Here is a 22,343-nt window from a genome sequence, read left to right as displayed (position 1 = left end):
TAGATTCCCCTGCAGCAGTGGGAAGCTACATGCTCCCAGGGGTGGTGGTGGTGGCTGAGACCAGCTCCTGCCCTGCAGCTGAAGGCAGTGCTGCCTCAGGAAGAAAAATGTCCGTGTTGCTGCCAAACAAGGGACAAACCCAATGCTAGGGAGCAAAGGGAGATGTGTCCCAGAGGGGAGCCCAATGAAGGGAGCCCAGAGCCTGCCACTGAGACAACTGTTCAGGCTGTTAGCTGTGAGCACTTCACAGATGAATAGGGGATAGAAACCACTGAAGAGATGGATGTGGGTTTCTTTAGCAAGGCAGCAGGAGGCAACACTATCCCACTGCGTAGGAAAGATAGGAAGTCTGGCAAGAGATCACCATGGCTTAACCAGGAGACCTTCTATGATCTAAAACTCAAAAAAGAGTCCTACAGAAAGTAGAAACTCAATCAAATTACAAAGGATGAATATAAACAAATACCCCAAGTTTGTAGAGACAAAATTTGAAAAGCCATGGCTCTAAATGAGATTAAACTAGCTAGGGACATAAAAGGAAACAAGAAAACATCCTACAAATACATTAGAAGCAAAAGGAAGACCAAGGACAGAGTAGACCCATTAATCAATGAGGGGGGAAAGACAATAACTGAAAATGTGGAAATGGCAGAGGTGCTTAATGACTTCTTTGTTTCAGTTTTCACCACGGTTGATGGCGAGTGAACATCTAACATAGTGCATGCCAGTGAAAATGAAGTAGGATCAGAGTCTAAAATAGGGAAAGAACAAGTAAAAAGTACTTAGACAACTTAGATGTCTTCAAATCACCAGGGTCTGATGAAATGCATCCTAGAATACTCAAGGACCTGACTGAGGAGATATCTGAGCCATTAGCGTTTATCCTTGAAAAGTCATGGAAGACGGGAGAGATTCCAGAAGACTGAAAAAGGGCAAATCTAATGCCCATCTTGTGATGCAGTAGGGACTGTCTGTGTGGGGGATGGGAGAGTCGGGGAGGACTTTAGGTGAGGGACAGGACCTAATCCTGTAACCTGAGCAAGGTAGGGGGAGAGGAGTGTCAGCCCCTTTGCCCGGGAAGCCGCACAAAAGGAAGGGGCCGGCTGGAGGGAGTTAGTTCAGTTTCGGTTTTGGGCTGGGTGGTTGGAATTCAGGGAATCCCAAGCTGGGGACTAAGCTTCCTGAACCCCCAGAAGGACTTGATTGAGGGGTCCTGGTTGTGCCTCTAAGCTCTACTGTAACCTGCATTCCTGTTGTCCAAAAAACCTTCTGTTTTGTTGGCTGGCTGAGAGTCATTGTGAGTCCCAGGAAGAGGGGTGCAGGACCGGACTCCCCCATACTCCATGACAGCTGGTGGCAGAGGCGGGATCTACTGCACCCCGTGGACGGCGCTTCCTGCAGTAAGTGACTGGGGAGCAGTAAAATGAAGGGGGATTGACGGGGACCAGGTGGGCTGAAGAGACAGAGAGCGACAGTTTCAGGAGGCGATTAACCCCTGGGAGTGTGTGACCAGAGCAAAGGACTTTGCAGTAACAGGGTCCCCCAGGGGAATTGCAGGAGCAGACTCAGGGTCAGAGGAGTCTGCAGCTTGACCCTGGCAGAAAGGGGGTGACCTGAAAAAGGGCTGGTGCATGAGGAGTCTCCCTGGAACCAGTGGGAAGCTGAGAGCACAGGCCGGCAAGTGACCAGCAAGAAGATGTATGCTAAGCACCTTAAGAAAGACCTGGTGGAGCTGTACAAGCAGAGGAGGCTGTGCATTGGGAGATCCACCAAATAACAGCTAATTGCCCAGCTGGAGGAGAAGGATCGCTTGAGCTCTGTCCCTGAGGGAAGCTGCCCAGCGACACAGCGTGGGCCCCGGGGCCTGACATGGCTCGGAAGGGTCAGACTGCTGCCGAGAACACCCCGAGACCCTGCCCACCTATACCTAGAGGAGGGGTTGGGGGAAGCCCAGTGAATACCGAGGGCACCCTAACCCCTGTGGCCAGCAGGAGATTGTCCCGGCGGAGCTCCTAGTCCCTGGAACGGATGTGGATGGAACATGACAGGGAGCTGAGAAGGGAAGAGCTTGAGTTAAGGAGGCAGGAACTGAAGGAGTGGGAGAACCAGCGTAAACACAAGGAGAACCAGCGCTAGCATGAGCTGGAACTGGCCTGGCTGAGAAGCAGCGGGGCCCAGGCTGCAGTGAGTGAGTGAGGACCCAAGCCTACAAAGAGCTTTGATAAGTACTTCCTGGCCCGGTGTAAGGAGGGGGAGGACATAGATACCTTCCTGATGGCCTTTGAGAATGCCTGCGAGCTGCCCAGGGTTGACCTTGCAGACAGGATCCCGTTTCTCACCCCCTTACTGGACTCCACAGCCACGGAGGTGTACAGCCGAATGAAAGGGGTGGAGGCAGGGGACTATGAACTGTTCAAAAAGGTCCTGCTCCACGAGTTTGGGCTGACTCCTGAGATGTACCGGAAAAGGTTCCGTAGTCAGCATAAAACTCGTGATGTCACATACCTACAACTGGTCAACCAGGCGCATGGGTACGCCTGCAAGTGGACAGCTGGGGCCCAAACTAAAGAGGACCTGCTGGACCTATTCATACTGGAGCACCTGTATGCACAGTGCCCACCCTACCTGAGGCTGTGCTTGATGGACCAGAAGCCGGAGAACCCGCACCACACAGCCCAGCTGGCCGACCAATTTCTGAACAGTCGGGCAGGGGATAACAGGAAGGAGTCTCAAAGGAGCAGGCCTTCCTCAACGCAGAGAGAAAGTCACCATGGGACCTCCCAGCAGGGGCCTATGGAGAACCCCCACCAACGGGGAACATCCAGCATCAGGTCCATCCCACCCACTCGATGGGACCCATGAAACATGGGCTGCTATCACTGTGGCCAATGAGGCCACATACGGGCCCAGTGCCCCAAGCTCAGGGACAGACCGAGCAAACCCAACCCGCAGAGGGTTGACTGGGTAAAGACCCAGTCGGATGAGGGGCAACATTCCCAGGAAAATGAGGCTGGCAGCGTACCACCTGTGAAGGAGGGAAGAGGTCCCCAGGTCAGCTCCTCTGGGGGACTGGATGCTCCAGACTCAGGGTTTTTGGTTTACAGGGCGGGTGCAGGGCTGCCCCTCCGGAGAGAGAGTGCCTTGTTCCCATGGAGGTAGATGAGAGGAAGGTCACTGGGTACTGGGACACAGGCGCAGAGGTAACACTGGCCCGGCCTGAGGTGGTGGCCTCAGATGGGATGGTGCCCGACACCTACCTGACCCTGATGGGCATGGGCGGGACCTCAATCAAGGTGTCTGTAGCAAGGGTATACTTGAAGTGGGGGGCCAAGGAGGGACCCAAGGACGTGGGGTTACACCCACATTTGCCCACAGAGGTGTTAATGGAGGGGGACCTCGATGACTGGCCAATTAATGCCGGGGGTGCCCTGGTCATGACCCCTAGTCAGAGTTGGCGAGGGGCAGGTCCCCATCCCTGTCCCAGCTGCTGAGTTCCAGGCCAAGTTGCAAAAAGATCCCTCCTTGCGGAAGCCCAGGGACTGGGCTGACCTCAGTGCGGTACAGACCATGAGAAGGGGTTGCAAGGAGAGGTTCCTGTGGGAGAAGGGGTTCCTGTACCGAGAATGGGCTCCCCCTGGGGAAGTAGAGGCATGGGGGCTCAGGAGGCAGCTGGTGGTTCCCCAAAAGTTTCACCACAAACTACTGTACCTGGCCCATGACATCCCTCTTGCAGGGCACCAAGGGATCCGGTGCACCAGGCAGAGGCTGCTACAGGCCTGGGATCCTTACCCATGTCCAACAGTACTGCCAATCCTGTGACCCCTGCCAGAGGGTGGGGAAGGCCCGGGACAAGGGGAAAGCGGCTTTGAGGCCTTTACCCATCATGGAAGAGCCTTTCCAGAAGGTGGCCATGGACATAGTGGGATCTCTCAGCAGGATGACCCAGTCGGGGAAGAAATACATCCTGGTGGTGGTAGATTTCGCCACTCGCTACCCCGAGGCAGTGGCCTTGTCCTCTATTAAAGCAGACACTGTGGCAGATGCGCTGCTGACCATTTTCAGCTGGGTGGGGTTCCCCAAGGAAGTCTTAATGGATCAGGGGTCCAACTTCATGTCGGCCCTGCTCTGGTGCTTGTGGGAGAAATGTGGGTTCCTGCACAACTGGGCCTCAGCGTATCACACCCAGTCCAATGGGCTGGTGGAAAGGTTCAACGGGACGCTAAAGATGATGCTAAAAACATTTATGAACCAGCACCCGCAGGACTGGGACAAGTACTTACCTCACCTGCTGTTCACATACAGGGAGGTACCCCAGGAATCTACTGGGTTTTCGCCTTTCGAACTATTGTATGGAGGGCGGTAAGGGGGCCCCTGGACCTGCTGAGAGATGAATGGGAAGGGAAGGCCACTCTCGATGGAGAGTCGGTGGTGGAGTATGTCCTGACCTTCCGGGAAAGACTTGCCGAGCTCATGGGCCTGGCCAGGGAGAATCTAGCCCGAGCCCAGAGGAAGCAGAAGGTCTGGTATGACCGCACAGCGAGGGCCCGCGCCTTTGCCACCAGGGATCAGCTGATGGTTCTCATCCCCATGAGGAAAAACAAACTCCAGGCTGCCTGGGAAGGGCCTTTCAAGGTTATCAAGCAACTGAATGAGGTAAACTATATGGTGGAGCTGTCAAACCAGACACATCACCGCCAGGTGTACCATGTGAATATGATGAAGCCATACTATGACAGGGGGAATGTGGTGTTGGCCGTGTGTGGACATTGGGAGGAGCAGGGAGATGACCCTTTAGTGGATCTATTCCCTGGGACAAAAGCTGGTTCCCCCCTGGAGGCGATTCCCCTCTCTGATCAGCTGACCCTGGCCCAGCACGCTGAGATCAGAGGGGTGCTGCATCTGTACCGACAGCTGTTTTCTAACCAGCCTGGACGCACTAATTTGACTGTCCACTGGGTGGAGACCGGGTCACATCCCCCTATAAGATGCTCCCCTTTTCGGATCACCAGGAAAACTGCCCAGGACCTAGAAAGAGAGGTCAGGGACATGCTGGCTTTGGGGGTGATCCAGCCGTCTTCCATCCCTTGGGCCTCGCCAGTGGTGCTGGTCCCCAAAAGGGATGGGACGATCCGGTTCTGTGTGGACTATCGAAAGCTCAATGCCATCACCGTATCTGATGCCTACCCCATGCCCAGGCCTGACGAGCTCCTAGACAAGCTGGGAGGTGCTCGGTACCTCACCACCATGGATCTTACAAAGGGCTACTGGCAAGTGCCGCTGGACGCAGATGCCAGGCTGAAATCGGCCTTTATCACCCCTCTGGGGCTCTACGAGTTTCTGACCCTGCCCTTCGGCCTCAAGGGAGCACCGGTCACCTTCCAGCGCCTGGTGGATCAGCTACTGAGGGGGATGGAGAGTTTTGCCATGGCGTATATTGACGATATCTGTGGCTTAAGCCGGATCTGGGAGGACCACGTGTCCCAGGTTAAACAAGTGCTGGACCGACTCCGGGAGGCTGGGTTAACCATAAAGGCTCAGAAGTGCAAGGTGGGGATGGCTGAAGTATCTTACCTGGGCCATCGGGTGGGGAGCGGCTGCCTAAAGCTGGAACCAGCCAAGGTGGAGGTGATCAGAGACTGGCCTGCTCCCCAAACCAAAAAGCAGGTCCAGGCCTTTATTGGGATGGCGGGGTACTATCGAAGGTTCATGCCCCACTTTAGTGCCATAGCTGCCCCCCTCACTGAGCTGTGCAAGAAGGGAAAGCCAGACAAGGTGGTCTGGACCGAGCAGTGCCAGAATGCTCTCCGGGAGCTGAAGGAGGCTCTGGTTAGTGGCCCAGTTCTGGCAAACCCAGACTTTGACAAGCCCTTTATGGTGCTCACCGACGCCTCAGACACAGGACTGGGGACGGTGTTAATGCAGGAGGATAAAAAGGGGGAGAGAAATCCCATCCTGTACCTGAGTAAGAAGTTGCTACCCCGAGAGCAGAACTACGTGGCCATCGAGAATGAGTGCCTGGCCATGGTGTGGGCCCTTAAGAAACTGGAGCCATATCTCTTTGGGTGACACTTCACCGTGTACACCAACCACTCTCCCCAGACCTGGCTGCACCAGATGAAAGGAGCTAAAGCCAAGCTCCCGAGGTGGAGCCTGCTCCTGCAGGACTATGACATGGACATGGTCCACGTGAAGGGAAGAGCCAACCTGACAGCGGACGCGTTGTCCCGGAGAGGGGGCCCTGAACTTCCCCAGGTCACTGGGCAGAGTGACCCCGCTCAGTTCAGTCTCAAAGGGGGGAGAGATTTGATGCAGTAGGGACTGTCTGTGTAGGGGATGAGAGAGCAGGGGGTGACTTTAGGTGAGGGACAGGTGCTCAGCCTGTAACCTGAGCCAGGTAGGGGGAGAGGGGTGTCAGCACCTTTGCCCTGGAAGCCAGACTAAAGGAAGGGGCTGGCTGGAGGGAGTTAGTTCAGTTTCGGTTTTGGGCTGAGTGGTTGGAATTCAGGGAATCCCAAACTGGGAACTACGCTTCCTGAACCCCCAGAAGGACTTGATTGAGGGGTGCTGGTTGTGCCTCCAAGCTCTGCTGTAATCTGCATTCCTGTTGTCCAATAAACCTTCTGTTTTTCTGGCTCGCTGAGAGTCCCAGGAAGAGGGGTGCAGGACCGGACTCCCCCATACTCCATGACACATCTATAAAAAGGGAAATAAGGACAACTTGGGGAATTACAGAACAGTCAGTTTAACTTCTGTACCCGGAAAGATAAGGAAGCAAATAATTAAGCAATTTGCAAACATCTAGAAGATAATAAGATGATTAGTAACAGTCAGCATTAATTTGTCAAGAACAAATCACGTCAAACCAACCTGAGAGCTTTCTTTGACAGGGTAACAAGCCTCGTGGATGGGGGGAAGCAGTAGATGTGGTATATCTTGACTTAAGTAAGGTTTTTGATATGGTCTCACATGACCTTCTCATAAACAAACAAGGGAGGTACAACTAGATGGAACTACCATAATGTGGATAAAAAACTGGGTGGAAAACCATTCCCAGAGAGTAGTTATCAGTGGTTCACAGTCATGCTGGAAGGGCATAACGAGTGGGGTCCCACAGGGATTGGTTCTGCATCCGGTTCTGTTCAATAGCTTCATCAATAATTTAGATAATGGCATAGACAGGACACTTATAAAGTTTGCAATACCAAGCTGGGAGAGGTAGAGAGCTTTGGAGGATAGGATTAAAATTCAAAAGAATCTGGACAACTGGAGAAATGGTCTGAAGGAAATAGGATGAAATTCAATAAGGATAAATGCAAAGTGCTCCACTTAGGAAGGGACAACAGTTGCACACATACAAAATGGGAAATGACTGCCTAGGGAGGAGAACTGCGGAAAGGGATCTGGGGGGTCATAGTGGACCACAAGCTAAATATGAGTCAACAGTGTAACACTGTTGGAAAAAAGCAAACATTATTCTGGGATGTGTTAACAGGAGTGTTGTAAGCAAGACAAGAAATAATTCATCCCCTCTACTCCGCACTGATTAGGCCTCAACTGGATATTGTGCCCAGTTCTGAGCAATACATTTCAGGAAAGATGTGAACAAATTGGAGAAAGTCCAGAGAAGTGCAACAAAAATTATTGAAGGTCTAGAACCATGACCTATGAGGGGAGATGAACAAATTGGAGAAAGTCCAGAGAAGTGCAACAAAAATTATTGAAGGTCTAGAACCATGACCTATGAGGGGAGATTGAAAAAATTGGGTTTGTTTAGTCTGGAGAAGAGAAGACAGAGGGGACATGATAACAGTTTTCAAGTACATAACAGGTCATTACAAGGAGGAGGGAGAAAATTTGTTCTTCTTAACCTCTCAGGATAGGGCAAGAAGCAATGGCCTTAATCTGTAGCAAGGGAGATTTAGGTTGGATATTATGAAAAACTTCCTAACTGTCAGGGTTGTTTAGCACTGGAATAAATTGCCTAGGAAGGTTGTGGAATCTCCAACATTGGGAATTTTTAAGAGCAGGTTGGACAAAAACCTGTCAGGGATGGTCTAGATAATACTAAGTCCTGCCTTGAGTGCAGGGGACTGGACTAAATAACCTCTCGAGGTCCCTTCCAGTCCTATGATCCTATAACACCATCTCAGGAAGAGGGAAGGGTGGAGAGCCTGCCACTGAGACAGCTGTCCAGGCTATTAGCAGTGTCTGAGCCCTTCCTGGCTGACCTGGGGAGAGATCTCACTCTAGAAAACATAGGGGTATGTGTCCTAGAGGGGGACCCAGAGAAGAAAACTGGGGGATGAATAGTGGGGGTACAAGAATGTCTCCTCACTGATCACATGGGGGAGGATGCCAAGGCAGAATGGATGATGAAGTATTTGTGCTTCCAGGCACCCAACCTGTGCCTCAGGCTTTGAGAGGGAACTATGTAACTGGCCTGCCGGAGGGGAGCAGTCACACAACTCACCTCTCCGGGATAGAGAGGGGGTGACGGAGGGTACTCCAATCCAGCACTCGATTTTTCAGGACTTTGTTCCTGACGTGCTTGTGACAACTAATTCTGTCTCTTTCAGACAGGATGCAGGTCCAACTGAATCAATGGCTGTCTGTGGAAATGCTAATGACTCAACTGACAGAGGTGAGGAGGAAATTTCCTGGGTTGGGAAAACAAAGAAAGCAGCTGTAAATGAGTTGCTGGGAGAAGACATCTCTTAGCCCATAGAGCGCAGATCACAACCCTCTAGGAAAGGCCGGAGGCAGGGAGGGAGCAAGGTCCAAGTGCTGGGAGTGGGGATCTCAGGGACAGTCCAAGAGGGGGGTGGATTTTTTCCCATGGACATAACCCTGGGGTTGGGAAGCAGCTTCACAGAGGGTTATCCACCATGCAAAGTCCCCTTACATCCTTACCTCACCAGATCCCGGCATACCAAGACCCCAAAGATGGCTTTAGACTGAGGTCCGTACTGAAGGGGACACCTAGGGGAAAAGGGAAACCAGTAACTAAACACTAAAACTAAACAAATTTAACTAACGCATTTTTTTTTAATAAGCATCATCAGCATGGAAGTATGTCCTCTGGAATGATGGCCGAAGCATTGTTGTGCCATGGTACTGTGCTATATAATTGGTTATGTTTTGGCTATATACTGTGTATGTTTTCTAATAAGAATTAAGGTATTAGAATAAAATAGAATAGAATAGTGGATACTTGTATTAACCATTTTCTTTTTATTCATGCCTCACAAGCAACAGACAGGATCTTGTCTGTGTCTGTGTTAATTAAATTAGAGGAATTTTGAAGGCCTGGGCCCCAATGTAGGAAAAGATAGTTGCAAGATTTAATAAAGCCTAATTTACAATGCCATTCTTGTTCAACATAAAACACTGCTATTTGTTACCTTCTGAAGGTAAAGAACGGTTTGTGTGAATGAGGAGTGCATGCATCAGGAAAAGATGAAGTGTGAAGGCCATTGTTAAAGCCAGATGGCCAAGGAAGGAGGAGTGAAGAGACTCAAGAGACAGAGACACCAGAGAACCATCAACACGCATCCATGATTGAGGAGACAATCCTGAGGTTAGGGCTGGCACCCTTAAAACACAAGATAATTAATTAAATCGAAACCAGACAGGATGACCCTCCTGGAGGTGTTTTGGGCCATCAAAAGATAACACCTACTGAGGAGTAAACTGACACAGCAAAATCCATAGACTTCAAAGGAAAAAGGACTATAAGAACAGGGTGCTTTGCCATGGGGCTTTGGGTTCGTCTTGCCAACAACTCCAGTAGCATCGGATTGCGACCGACAGAGCCCGGCTCCCCTCTGCGACCAATCTGGCTGGCCACTAGATTGATCCATACTCTGTACTGGTAACTATAACATCGACTGGTGGGACTTTGTGCATGGAGTGTGTGTGTGTGTGTGTGTGTGTGTGTGTGTGTGTGTGTGTGTGTCTGAAAAGCATATGCTAATTGTTGTATTCTCAATAAATGCAGCGTACTGCCTTTTCCCCTATATAAAGGAGCTCACCTTCTGCGTGAGATGAATGTGAGACGGCTTCCCAGAGTCTTCCTGCTCCAGTCACCTCTAGTCCAGATAGGTCCATCAATGGCTATTAGCCAGGATGGACAGGAATGGTGTCCATGGCCTCTGTTTGCCAGAAGCTGGGAATGGGCGAGAGAGGTGGATCACTTGATGATTCCCTGCTCTGTTCATTCCCTCTGGGGCAATGTCCAATGCCAGGTGTAGGAAGACAGGACTCTGGGCTAGATGGACCATTGGTCTGACCCAGTATGGCCGTTCTTATGTTCAGTGCCACAGAGGTATATATATGTTAGATACAGAAAGGCTATTAGCTTCCATCCATTCCATGCCCCATGGAGAATTGCTCTGCGTATTCTCCAGGGCATGTCCAGTCTGATTTTAAATGTCCCCAGGAAAAGGGCTTACACGCTTTCCCCAGGAGACTCTTCCACAGTCTCAGACATGGATACATTTTTCTCCTATTGAGCATAAATCTCACCTCTCCCTGCATTGCCCTCTCATGCCTTGCAATGTATCTTTATTATTTCCATTGCAATAGTGCCTAGAGGCCCGATCAGTGACCAGGGCCCCGTTGTGCTGACCAGTGTGAGGAGGGGAATTGCCCGAACCATCTTGCTTTTGACAGGATGCAACAGGTGGTTGAAATGGGGGGGGCGGGCAGGGGAGGATGAGACCGTGAAAGGAGCAGGCATTGTGTGCAAGTTCTGCCATCACAGCTTGCCACCCGCCTAGCGTCGCTCGACTGGCAGGGCATCATGACGGAGGCTAGCTGGAGGGGATCTGCAGGAGGACAAAGTGATGGCCTTATGGATTTATCTGGAGAGCTCGTTCTTCTCAAGCAGGCTGGCTAACCTATTGAGGAGGGCTTTAAACTAGGTTCACCGGGGGAAGGAGAACAAAGCCCTGAGGTAAGCGGGGAAATGGGATACCAGGAGGAAGCACGAGCAGGATAGTGCAAGAGGGGAGGACTCCTGTCTCAGACTGAGAAAGCGGGACAATCAGCAAGTTATCTTAAGTGCCTTTACACAAATGCAAGAAGCCTGGGAAACAAGTAGGGAGAACTGGAAGTCCTGGCACAGTCAAGAAACTATGATGTGATGGGAATAACAGAGTTGGTGAGATAACTCACATGTCTGGAGTAGTGTCATGGATGGATATAAACTGATCAGGAAGGACAGGCAGGGCAGAAAAGGTGGAGGAGTTGCATTGTATGTAAGAGAGCACTGTGACTGCTCAGAGCTCTGGTATGAAACTGCAGAAAAACCTGAGTGTCTCTGGATTAAGTTTAGAAGTTAGAGCAACAAGGGTGATGTCGTGGTGGGAGTCTGCTATAGACCACCAGACCAGAGGGATGAGGTGGATGAGGCTTTCTTCTGGCAACTAGCAGAAGTTACTAGATCGCAGGCCCTGGTTCTCAAGGGAGACTCCAATCACCCTGATATCTGCTGGGAGAGCAATACAGAGGTGCACAGACAATCCAGGAAGTTTTTGGAAAGTGTAGGGGACAATTTCCTGGTGCAAGTGCTGGAGGAACCAAGTAGGGACAGAGCTCTTCTTGACCTGCTGCTCACAAACAGAGAAGAGTTAGTAGGGGAAGCAAAAGTGGATGGGAACTGGGAGGCAGTGACCATGAGATGGTCGAGTTCAGGATCCTGACACAAGGAAGGAAGGAGAGCAGCAGAATACGGACCCTGGACCTCAGAAAAGCAGACTTCGACTCCCTCAGGGAACTGATGGGAAGGATCCCCTGGGAGATTAACATGAAGGGGAAAGGAGTCCAGGAGAGCTGGCTGTATTTTAAAGAATCCTTATTGAGGCTGCTGGAAAAAAACATCCCAATGTGTAGAAAGAATAGTAAATATGGCAGGCGACCAGCTTGGCTTAACAGTGAAATCCTTGCTGATCTTAAATGCAAAAAAGAAGCTTACAAGAAGTGGAAGATTGGACAAATGACCAGGGAGGAGTATAAAAATATTGCTCAGGCATGCAGGAGTGAAATCAGGAAGGCCCAATCACACTTGGAGTTGCAGCTAGCAAGAGATGTTAAGAGTAACAAGAAGGGTTTCTACAGGTATGTTAGCAACAAGAAGAAAGTCAAGGAAAGGGTGGGCCCCTTACTGAATGAGGGAGGCAACCTAGTGACAGAGGATGTGGAAAAAGCTAATGTACTCAATGATTTTTTTGCCTCTGTCTTCACAAACAAGGTCAGCTCCCAGACTGCTGCACTGGGCAGCAAAACATGGGGAGGAGGTGACCAGCCCCCTGTGGAGAAAGAAGTGGTTCGGGACTATTTAGAAAAACTGGAAGAGCACAAGTCCATGGGGCCGGATGCGCTGCACCTGAGGGTGCTAAAGGAGTTGGCGGATGTGATTGCAGAGCCATTGGCCATTATCTTTGAAAACTCATGGTGATCGGGGGAGGTCCCCAATGACTGGAAAAAGGCTACTGTAGTGCCCATCTTTAAAAAATGGAAGGAGGAGGATCCAGGGAACTACAGGTCAGTCAGCCTCACCTCAGTCCCTGGAAAAATCATGGAGCAGGTCCTCAAAGAATCAATTCTGAAGCACTTGAAGAGGAAAGTGATCAGGAATAGTCAGCATGGATTCACTAAGGGCAAGTCATGCCTGACTAACCTAATTGCCTTCTATGAGGAGTGTGACAAAGTTCCTCCTCTACCTTGATGGGTCCTGCACTTATTGGCGGATTTGCTCACCTCAGTGATCTTCCCCTCTTGTGAAACCCACAGTCTGGGTCAGCTCCTCTTGTGTCTGATCAGGAGTTGCAAGGTTTGGGGGGAACCCAGGCCCGCCCTCTACTCTGGATTCCGGCCCAGGGCCCTTTGGATTGCAGCTGTCTATAGTGCCTCTTGTGACAGCTGCATGACAGCTACAACTCCCTGGGCTACTTCCCCACGGCCTCCTCCAAACACCTTCTTTATCCTCACCACAGGACCTTCCTCCTGGTGTCAGATAACGCTTGTACTCCTCAATCCTCCAGCAGTACACTCTCTAACTCTCAGCTCCTTGCACCTCTTGCTCCCAGCTCCTCACACACACTCCTTCTCCTCTGGCTCCTCCCTGCCTGACTGGAGTGAGCTCCTTTTTAAACCCAGGCGCCCTGATTAGCCTGCCTTGATTGGCTGCACGTGTTCTAATTAAAGTAGCTATCTCCACTGCCTTCTAGAAAGATCTTAATTGGCCCCAGGTTCCTTGACTAACCTGGAGCAACTGCCATTTGGTTACCACAGTACTAGGGACTTGTTTAGCCTGGGGCTATGTTATACCTGTTTCTCAGTACTTTACTGTAGCCATCTGGCCTTGCCCCATCACAGGAGATAACTGGGTCTGTGGATGAGGGGAAAGCAGTGGATGTGTTATTCCTTGACTTTAGAAAAGCTTTTGATATGGTCTCCCACAGTGTTCTTGCCAACAATTTAAAGAACTATTGGGTGGATGAATGGACAATAAGGTGGATAGAAAGCTGGCTAGATCGTCGGGCTCAACGGGTAGTGATCAACGGCTCCATGTCTAGTTGGCAACCGGTATCAAGTGGAGTGCCCCAAGGGTTAGTCCTCGGACAGGTTTTGTTCAATATCTTCATTAATGATCTGGAGGATGGTGTGGACTGCACCCTATAGCAAGTTTGCAGATGACACTAAACTGGGAGGAGTGGTAGCTATGCTGGAGGGTAGGGATAGGCTACAGAGGGACCTAGACAAATTAGAGGACTGGGCCAAAAGAAACCTAATGAGGTTCAACCAGGACAAGTGCAGAGTCCTGCACTTAGGATGGAAGAATCCCATTCACTGTTGCAGACCAGGGACCAAATGGCTAGACAGCAGTTCTGCAGAAAAGGACCTAGGGGTTACAGTGGAGGAGAAGCTGGATATGAGTCAACAGTTTGCCCTTGTTGCCAAGAAGGCTAATGGCATTTTGGGCTGTATAAGTAGGGGCATTGCCGGCAGATCGAGGGACGTGATCATTCCCCTCTATTTGACGTTGGTGAGGCCTCATCTGGAGTACTGTGTCCAGTTTTGGGCCCCACACTACAAGAAGGATGTAGAAAAATTGGAAAGAGTCCAGCGGAGGGCAACAAAAATGCTTAGGGGGCTGGAGCACATGACTGATGAGGAGAGGATGAGGGAACTGGGCTTGTTTAGTCTGCAGAAGAGAAGAATGAGGGGGGATTTGATAGCTGCTTTCAACTACCTGAAAAGGGGTTCCAAAAAGGATGGATCTAGACTGTTCTCAGTGGTATCAGATGACAGAACAAGGAGTAACTATCTGAAGTTGCAGTGGGAGAGGTTTAGGTTGGATATTAGGAAAAACTTTCACTAGGAGGGTGGTGAAGCACTGGAATGGGTTATCTAGGGAGGTGGTGGAATCTCCTTCCTTAGAGGTTTTTAAGGTCAGGCTTGACAAAGCCCTGGCTGGGATGATTTAGTTGGGGACTGATTCTGCTTTGAGCAGAGGGTTGGACTAGATACCTCCTGAGGTCCCTTCCAACCTGATATTCTATGATCAGCTGTCACTTTTCTATGATTTGTGGAAAGACTGATTGAAAGACAGCCAGCAAAACTGTGGGAAGAAGTGGTGAGAGAGACTTATCTGTGAATTCACTTAAAAGATCAAAAGCAACTAAGAAGTTATTTCGTTGTATCCAATTCTGACTTTTATGCCTCATTACCTGCAATCACTTAAAATCTCTCTTCCTGTCGTTAATACGTTTAGTTTATTGTTTTACCTAGACCAGTGTGTTTGGATTAAAGTGTTTAGGGAACTCCCTTGGTGGTAAGAGGATTTGTGCACATCATTCCCCATTAATAAAATGATGAACTTATAATGAGCTGGGATTGTCCAGGCAGGTGCTGGGCATTCCTGGGGGAATGTCTGGGACTGGGAGTTTGCTGATGTAATTCATGGGAGGCTGGGCAGAGCACTCACACAGTGTATCTTGCACGCTGGAGGCTGGCTGTGAGCAGACCAGGAGTGGTGGCTCTCCCAGCGGAGCAGTGTAAAAGGCACCCCAGGTTGGAGAATTGCAATGGGGAGAGGCCATCCAGCCACAGAATCAGTAGCCACATTTGCAACAGGGAAATAGATAATTAAGCTGACAGGGGGTTACATGGAACATTTGCCCCAGAGAAGAGGCCTGTGTCTGTATCCGAGCGCTGGCTGGCGTGGGCTCAAAGAAGGGACGGAAGGTGGAATGAGCTGAGCTGAAGGTCGATGTGCTGGAAACAGCCACAACCCGGATCCTTTGCTGCATTGCCAGTGGCATTAGCTCTCTCTGCCCAGCTGGACAGGCTGGCTGCACACATGACAGTGTCAGGGCCCCTACGGCAAAGCCCTTGAGTGCACAGGTACTGCCTGGGGGCCATGACATACGGTCCCTGCTGGACTTTCTAGCCCAAGGACGATGCACAGGAGACGTTGCAGAGATTTTATTTTGGTCTCTTTATTCCAGGCCCCGCTCCCCCGCTGAGCTCTTGCAGAAGTGACTGAACATGTTAGAATGATACATGCTGCATTGGGGTGCAGGCTACAGACTGCCAACCAGAGCTGGGATAGAACCCAGGAGTCCTGGCTCCTAGCCCCTCCCTGACTCCAATCCACTAGACCCCAGTCTCTGCCCAGAACTGGGAACAGAACCCAAAAGTCCCAGCTCTCAGTTTTCCTCCCCTGCTCTAACCACTACCCCAAAACTTTCAGAACCAAGGAACAGTCCCAAGAGTCCTGTCTCCTGACCCTCCCTCCCCACCTCAGCCACCCCTCCCCTTTAGCTCCCTGGTGCTCCATGAGGTGGTGATGGTTTCAAACCAGCCACGTGGCTGCAGCAGTAACAGGTGCTGCTCTTCTGGGGGAAGACGGGTTCTACGATTGCCAAAGAATCTCTCTCTACGGAATTAAGAGAACATGCTATTAGTGAGACCTCACGTGCAATGGTTTCCACAGCAGCGCCAGGATGGACCGTCCCAGGCCGCCCACCCGTGTGCTCCCGCAGTTCCAACAGAGTGAGACGAAAGATCCTAGCTAACTAGCGGGCGTTGCATGCCAAGGGCTCTTCAGATGGCTTTGCCCATGATGAGCATGCTCATGAAGAAGACCATAACGAAGAAGATCCACATGAAGATGCGATCCATGACCTTGGCCACTTTCTTCCACTCACCACTCTGTTTCTGAGCTGCCTTTTGGTCCCGGAAGCAGTTGGCAATGTACTCAACATTCCTCAGCAGGCTGTTGTGGTGGCAAAGGCACGGGGTCTTCCCACAGACTTGGTGCTGCTGCCCCTCCCGGCCACACTCTAGCTTCATACGTGTCCCGGTCTCTTTCCAGTCCTGCTGGCCAGAGGCACTGCTGAGCCTCTGCGGCACCAACTCCTGCTGCGGAGACTTCTCCCGGCATGTCACGTCCGAGTCATCCTCCGTTGTCTGGGCCTTCTGCTCCTCCTTGGCGGCCCTGCCACTCACCACCTGGACTGTGGGTAGGTGGCCCAATTGCCGTTTGGGACTTTTGCAGCTCTCCCCCACCTCGTAGACAAAGAATAGCCGGGCCATGTACTGCAGGATGAACTTCTTGGCCCACTTGGGCACGGGCTTGGCTCCTGGGCCGCAGTGGTGAATGTTCATGATGAATATGGTCAGTGCAGTGGAGGCCGTGATCATGGTCATGGTGGCAATGTAATACTTCCCTAGAAGACAAGAAGGAGGGACGTGCAGTGACTGACCCAGGAAGTGGGGGACTTGCGGCTGCAGGCCCAGCCACTGCTGCTCACCCAGAGGAATGGGACGTGGGGACTTTCAACATCAGAACGCAAGCTCCTACCATGTAAGCTAAAGAACAACTTCTCTAGCTATGAAGAAGCAGGTTGTTATAGTCCCAGGAATAGCCTCTATCCTCCAGAGAAGTCCCTTCCACCAGCAGCAAAAAGAGACTGGTGTGGGACCCTCTAGGCCATCCAAGAACTCCTTGCACGGGGATGGTCCTTCAGTGGCTGGGAACATCAGCTTTAGATACAGACTCTCGTGTCAGTGTGGTGCAAAGCAACCATGCTGCACCTCAGGATCTGGCCTGCAGCCTTCAGACTTGGCTTGATTTTTTTTAAGGTGTTCCTGAAATCTACAGGATACAGCCAAGCTTTTGCCAAGATTTCCCATATGCAGCCCACCTAAACCAACGCCTACTGAAGCCATCCCAACTTAACGGGGGCTGCCTATCTGTCTCAAACACCAACCTCTCCTTAAATCTGCAGTTGTCTGAGTCATCCCAATTCAGGATGCACATGCCGGCAGGAAGAGTTTAGAACCTTATAAACCCACTTCAAACATTTTGGAGATCAAAATTTAAAAAAAAATCAAAATCAGATAGAAAAATCACAGCAGAATTTGTAAGGTCACAAGCATTTCAAAACGGTAATTTCAGCCTGAACTGCAATAACCTTAACAAAAGCTTTGTGCAAAAAAAAAAAAATAAATAATAGCACCCAAAACTTCAGACCATCTTGCAAAATGCTATTTTAGATTTTAAAAATTGTCCACTTTCAAGTAGGCTCAAACATATGAGCCTCAAACTTGGGTTGAGTCTTTGATCTCAATGAGATCTATCAAACAAGCCAAGTTTGAAGCTTCTAATTTCATTTGGTTTTAATGTAGGTATTCCGAGCACAAGATTTCTAAATGAAACACAAGGGTATAAAAGGGGACCACCCCCTTTCCACTTGCTCAAAGAAAACCCTGAAAAAACAAACCTGAGCAGATTTGGCTCAGACATTCAAAACAAAAAATGTATATTTGGGAGTGAAACCAAGCATAGAAAGGTTACTATGGAAAGGTGTATGTTTGGGGTGTATGTTTGGTTAGATTTATAGACTCTAAGGCCAGAAGGGCCCATTGAGATGATCCAATCTGATCTGCAGAACACAAGCCAGAGATTTCACTCAATTTCTGTATGTAGCCCATAACTTGATTGAACTACAGCCTATCTGCTAGAGAGATTCATACATTCATAGACTCTAGGACTGGAAGGGACCTCGAGAGTTCATTGAGTCCAGTCCCCTGCCCTCATGGAAGGACCAATTACTGTCTAGACCAGACCTGATAGACATTTATCTAACCTACTCTTAAATATCTCCAGAGATGGAGATTCCACAACCTCCCTAGGCAATTTATTCCAGTGTTTAACTACCTTGACAGTTAGGAACATTTTCCTAATGTCCAACCTAAATCTCCCTTGCTGCAGTTTAAGCCCATTGCTTCTTGTTCTATCATTAGAGGCTAAGGTGAACAAGTTTTCTCCCTCCTCCTGATGACACCCTTTTAGATACCTGAAAACTGCTATCATGTCCCCTCTCAGTCTTCTCTTTTCCAAACTAAATAAACCCAATTCCTTCAGCCTTCCTTCATAGGTCTTGTTCTCAAGACCTTTCATCATTCTTGTTGCTCTTCTCTGGACCCTCTCCAATTTCTCCACATCTTTCTTGAGATGCGGTGCCCAGAACTGGACACAATACTCCAGCTGAGGCCTAACCAGCGCAGAGTAGAGCGGAAGAATGACTTCTCATGTCTTGTTTACAACACACCTGTTAATGCATCCCAGAATCACGTTTGCTTTTTTTGCAACAGTATCACACTGTTGACTCATATTTAGCTTGTGGTCCACTATGACCCCTAGATCTCTTTCTGTCATACTCCTTCCTAGACAGTCTCATCCCATTCTGTATGTGTGAAACGGATTGTTCCTTCCTAAGTGGAGCACTTTGCATTTGTCTTTATTGAACTTCATCCTGTTTACCTCAGACCATTTCTCCAATTTGTCCAGATCATTTTGAATTTTGACCCTGTCCTCCAAAGCAGTTGGGTATCGTCTGCAAACTTATTAAGCGTACTTTCTATGCCAACATCTAAGTCATTGATGAAGATATTGAACAGAGCCAAAACCCCACTTGTTATACCTTTCCAGCAGGATTGGGAGCCATTAATAACTACTCTCTGAGTACGGTTATCCAGCCAGTTATGCACCCACCTTATAGTAGCCCCATCTAAATTGTCTTTGCCTAGTTTATCGATAAGGATATCATGCAAGACCATATCAAATGCCTTACTAAAGTCTAGGTATACCACATCCACCGCTTCTCCCTTATCCACAAGGCTCGTTATCCTGTCAAAGAAAGCTATCACATTGGTTTGCCACGATTTGTTCTTTACAAATCCATGCTGGCTATTCCCTATCACCTTACCACCTTCCAAGTGTTTGCAGATGATTTCTTTAATTACTTGCTCCATTGTCTTCCCTGGCACAGAAGTTAAACTAACTGGTCTGTAGTTTCCTGGGTTATTTTTATTTCCCTTTTTATAGATGGGCACTATATTTGCCCTTTTCCAGTCTTCTTGAATCTCTCCCGTCTCCCATGACTTTCCAAAGATAATAGCTAGAGGCTCAGATACCTCCTCTATTAACTCCTTGAGTATTCTAGGATGCATTTCATCAGGTCCTGGTGACTTGCAGGCATCTAACTTTTCTAAGTGATTTTTAACTTGCTCTTTTTTTATTTTATCTTCTAAACCTACCCCCTTCCCATAAGCATTCACTTTATTAGACATTCCTTCAGACTTCTCAGTGAAGACCGAAACAAAGAAGTCATTAAGCATCTCTGCCATTTCCAAGTTTCCTGTTACTGTTTCCCCCTCCTCACTGAGCAGTGGGCCTACCCTGTCCTTGGTCTTCCTCTTGCTTCTAATGTATTGATAAAAAGTCTTCTTGTTTCCCTTTATTCCCATAGCTAGTTTGAGCTCATTTTGTGCCTTTGCCTTTCTAATCTTGCCCCTACATTTCTGTGTTGTTTGCCTATATTCATCCTTTGTAATCTGACCTAGTTTCCATTTTTTATATGACTCCTTTTTATTTTGTAGGTCATGCAAGATCTCATGGTTAAGCCAAGGTGGTCTTTTGCCACATTTTCAATCTTTCCTACCCATCGGAAGAGCTTGCTTTTGGGCCCTTAATAGTGTCCCTTTGAAAAACTGCCAACTCTCCTCAGTTGTTTTTCCCTTCAGTCTTGATTCCCATGGGACCTTACCTATCAGCTCTCTGAGTTTACCAAAATCCGCCTTCCTGAAATCCATGGTCTCTATTTTGCTGTAGTCCCTTCTACCCTTCCTTAGAATTGCAAACTCTATGATTTCATGATCACTTTCACCCAAGCTTCCTTCTACTTTCAAATTCTCAACGAGTTCTTCCCTATTTCTTAAAATCAAGTCTAGAACAACTTCCCCCCAGTAGCTTTTTCAACCTTCTGAAATAAAAAGTTGTCTGCAATGCAGTCCAGGAACTTATTGGATGATTTGTGCCCAGCAGTGTTATTTTCCCAACATATATCTGGATAGTTGAAGTCCCCCATCACCACCAAATCTTGGGCTTTGGATGATTTTGTTAGTTGTTTAAAAAAAGCCTCATCCACCTCTTCCACCTGGTTAGGTGGCCTGTAGTAGACTCCTAGCACAACATCACCCTTGTTTTTTACCCCTTTTATCCTAACCCAGAGACTCTCAACACTTCCGTCTCCTATGTCCATCTCCACCTCAGTCCAAGTGTGTACATTTTTAATATATAAGGCAACACCTCCTCCCTTTTATCATCTTATGTTTAAGACTGCAAGCAATGGAGAGTGCCCCTGGTCCCTAGGTAAGGCAGGAAAGGGGAACTAGAATGGAAGCTGGGATTCCACCATGGCTGCAGTGTGCCACTTGCAGACAGTTTTAGCGAAGAGGCTGAGGACTGGAATGGACCATGCCCCTAGAGCTGATCCTTGCATGGCTGAAAAACATGAATGGCGACCCGGTTTAAAGCGTACCCGTTCTGCGTCGCATGCTGCACCTGCTAAGTGGATAGAGGGCTTCCACAGTTGCCCATCCAGCTGCAGGCAGAGGTAGATACTCACCAATCAGTGGCACATTCTCGGAGGGCGGCATGCTCTCTGCCACCAGCAGCTGGAAGACGGTGAGCGCCAGCAGGACCGTCACCCCCAAGGAGACCTTCTCCCCAGAGTCGGCTGGGAGGTAGAAGCCCAGCGGGGCCAGGAAGGAGATCATGATGCAGGGGAGGAGCAGATTGAAGATGTAGAAGGAGGCACGTCGCTTGAGGAGCAGCGTGTAGGTGATGTCGGGGTAGGGCTCCGAGCAGCAGCCGTAGATGATGACGTTCCTCTTGGCCGGCATGCCCAGCACCTCCCACTCCACGTTCTCCACGAAGTCCGTCAGGTCGCCAGTGTCCAGCCCATTCAGGAGGTCGATCTGATTGCCATTGTAGGTCCACGAGCCGAAGGTCAGTCGGCACTGCTGCCCGTCGAAGGGGAAGTAGGAAACATCCACCTTGCAGGAGCTCTTGGTGATGGCAGGGGAGTCCCACATCACCTGCCCGTCGTAGCGGATCACCACATTGGTCTCCATGGTTTCTGTGAACTGGTCGTCGGCACTGGAGGGACAGGGAACACAGATGGGGGGGTGGGGGGAAGAGTCCTTACATACGAGACAAGACTGCACAGCCCTAGCTAGCCTAGCCCCTCCTCTGCTCTGCTGGGCTTGTTCCTGTAGGGCTGCTCACGAATGTGAGACAGAGCTCGCTGGCTTGGTCCAGTAGGGTCCCTCGTGAGCACTCAGTGGCCAACACAGGTGTGTTTCGTATGGTCACTTGGTCACTGGCTGGCTTCAGGGCCAGCTTTAGGCCTATTCCACCAATTCCCCCGAATCAGGCCCCGTGCCCAGTGAGAATCCCTTCCCTGGCTAGAGGTGCCTTTTTAATTTTTACTCACCTGGTGGCGCTTCAGGTCTTCGGCGGCGGGTCCTTTGCTTGCTGTGGGTCTTCGGTGGCACTTTGGTGTCGGGTCCTTCAGTGCTGCCGAAGACCTGAAGCGAACAAAGGACCCACCGCTGAAGTGCCACCGAAGACTCGGAGCATCACCCGATGAGTACAAGCCACACGTGTTTTTTTACATGTTTTTTTTGTTTGTTTGTTTAAGTCATCTCTGCCGGGGCCCCCTCAAAACTGTTCGAATTGGGCCGCACACTTACTAAAGCCAGCCCTGGCTGGCTTGGTGTTATTAGAGGGTCACTCAGGACCAGGGGCCTGTGGGCCTTGATTTTGTTTTTAAACAAATGAGTCATGAAATTTTTGCTCTGAGGAGCCCCTCCCCCCCCCAATAAAAATCACCTGGAGTCTGCAAACAGATACAAGATAAAGCCAGGTCCAGTTCTGGGCTTCTCAGTCAGAGGTGTCCAGTCTTTAAACAGCCACATGCCCGCCT

General features: G+C 49.8%; 1 protein-coding gene across 1 annotated transcript; it reads right to left on the bottom strand.

Moving 5' to 3' along the window:
- Nucleotides 1-16,110: 16,110 nt before the first annotated feature.
- Nucleotides 16,111-21,547, bottom strand: CHRNA10 (cholinergic receptor nicotinic alpha 10 subunit). The gene is made up of 3 exons (XM_030550629.1): nt 20,982-21,547; nt 16,501-16,736; nt 16,111-16,335 (listed from the first exon to the last, which is right to left on the bottom strand). Exons 1-3 carry the CDS (start codon nt 21,487-21,489, stop codon nt 16,111-16,113), a joined length of 969 nt encoding a protein of 322 aa, XP_030406489.1. The 5' UTR covers nt 21,490-21,547.
- Between the last annotated feature and the right edge of the window lie 796 nt (nt 21,548-22,343).

Source organism: Gopherus evgoodei, chromosome 1, assembly GCF_007399415.2.
Source record: "Gopherus evgoodei ecotype Sinaloan lineage chromosome 1, rGopEvg1_v1.p, whole genome shotgun sequence".
NCBI classification, from domain to species: domain Eukaryota; kingdom Metazoa; phylum Chordata; order Testudines; family Testudinidae; genus Gopherus; species Gopherus evgoodei.
This window is presented reverse-complemented; position numbering and strand designations above follow the sequence as displayed.

Bases quoted from the DNA above. Each gene is read 5' to 3' on its own strand.
- CHRNA10 (XM_030550629.1), bottom strand. From the start codon at position 21,489: ATGGAGACCAATGTGGTGATCCGCTACGACGGGCAGGTGATGTGGGAC. The intron at 16,737-20,981 runs GTGAGTATCTAC...CTTGTCTTCTAG, and splicing joins CGAGAATGTGCCACTGATTG to GGAAGTATTACATTGCCACC. The intron at 16,336-16,500 runs GCCAAGGAGGAG...TGTGGCCGGGAG, and splicing joins AGGTGGTGAGTGGCAGGGCC to GGGCAGCAGCACCAAGTCTG.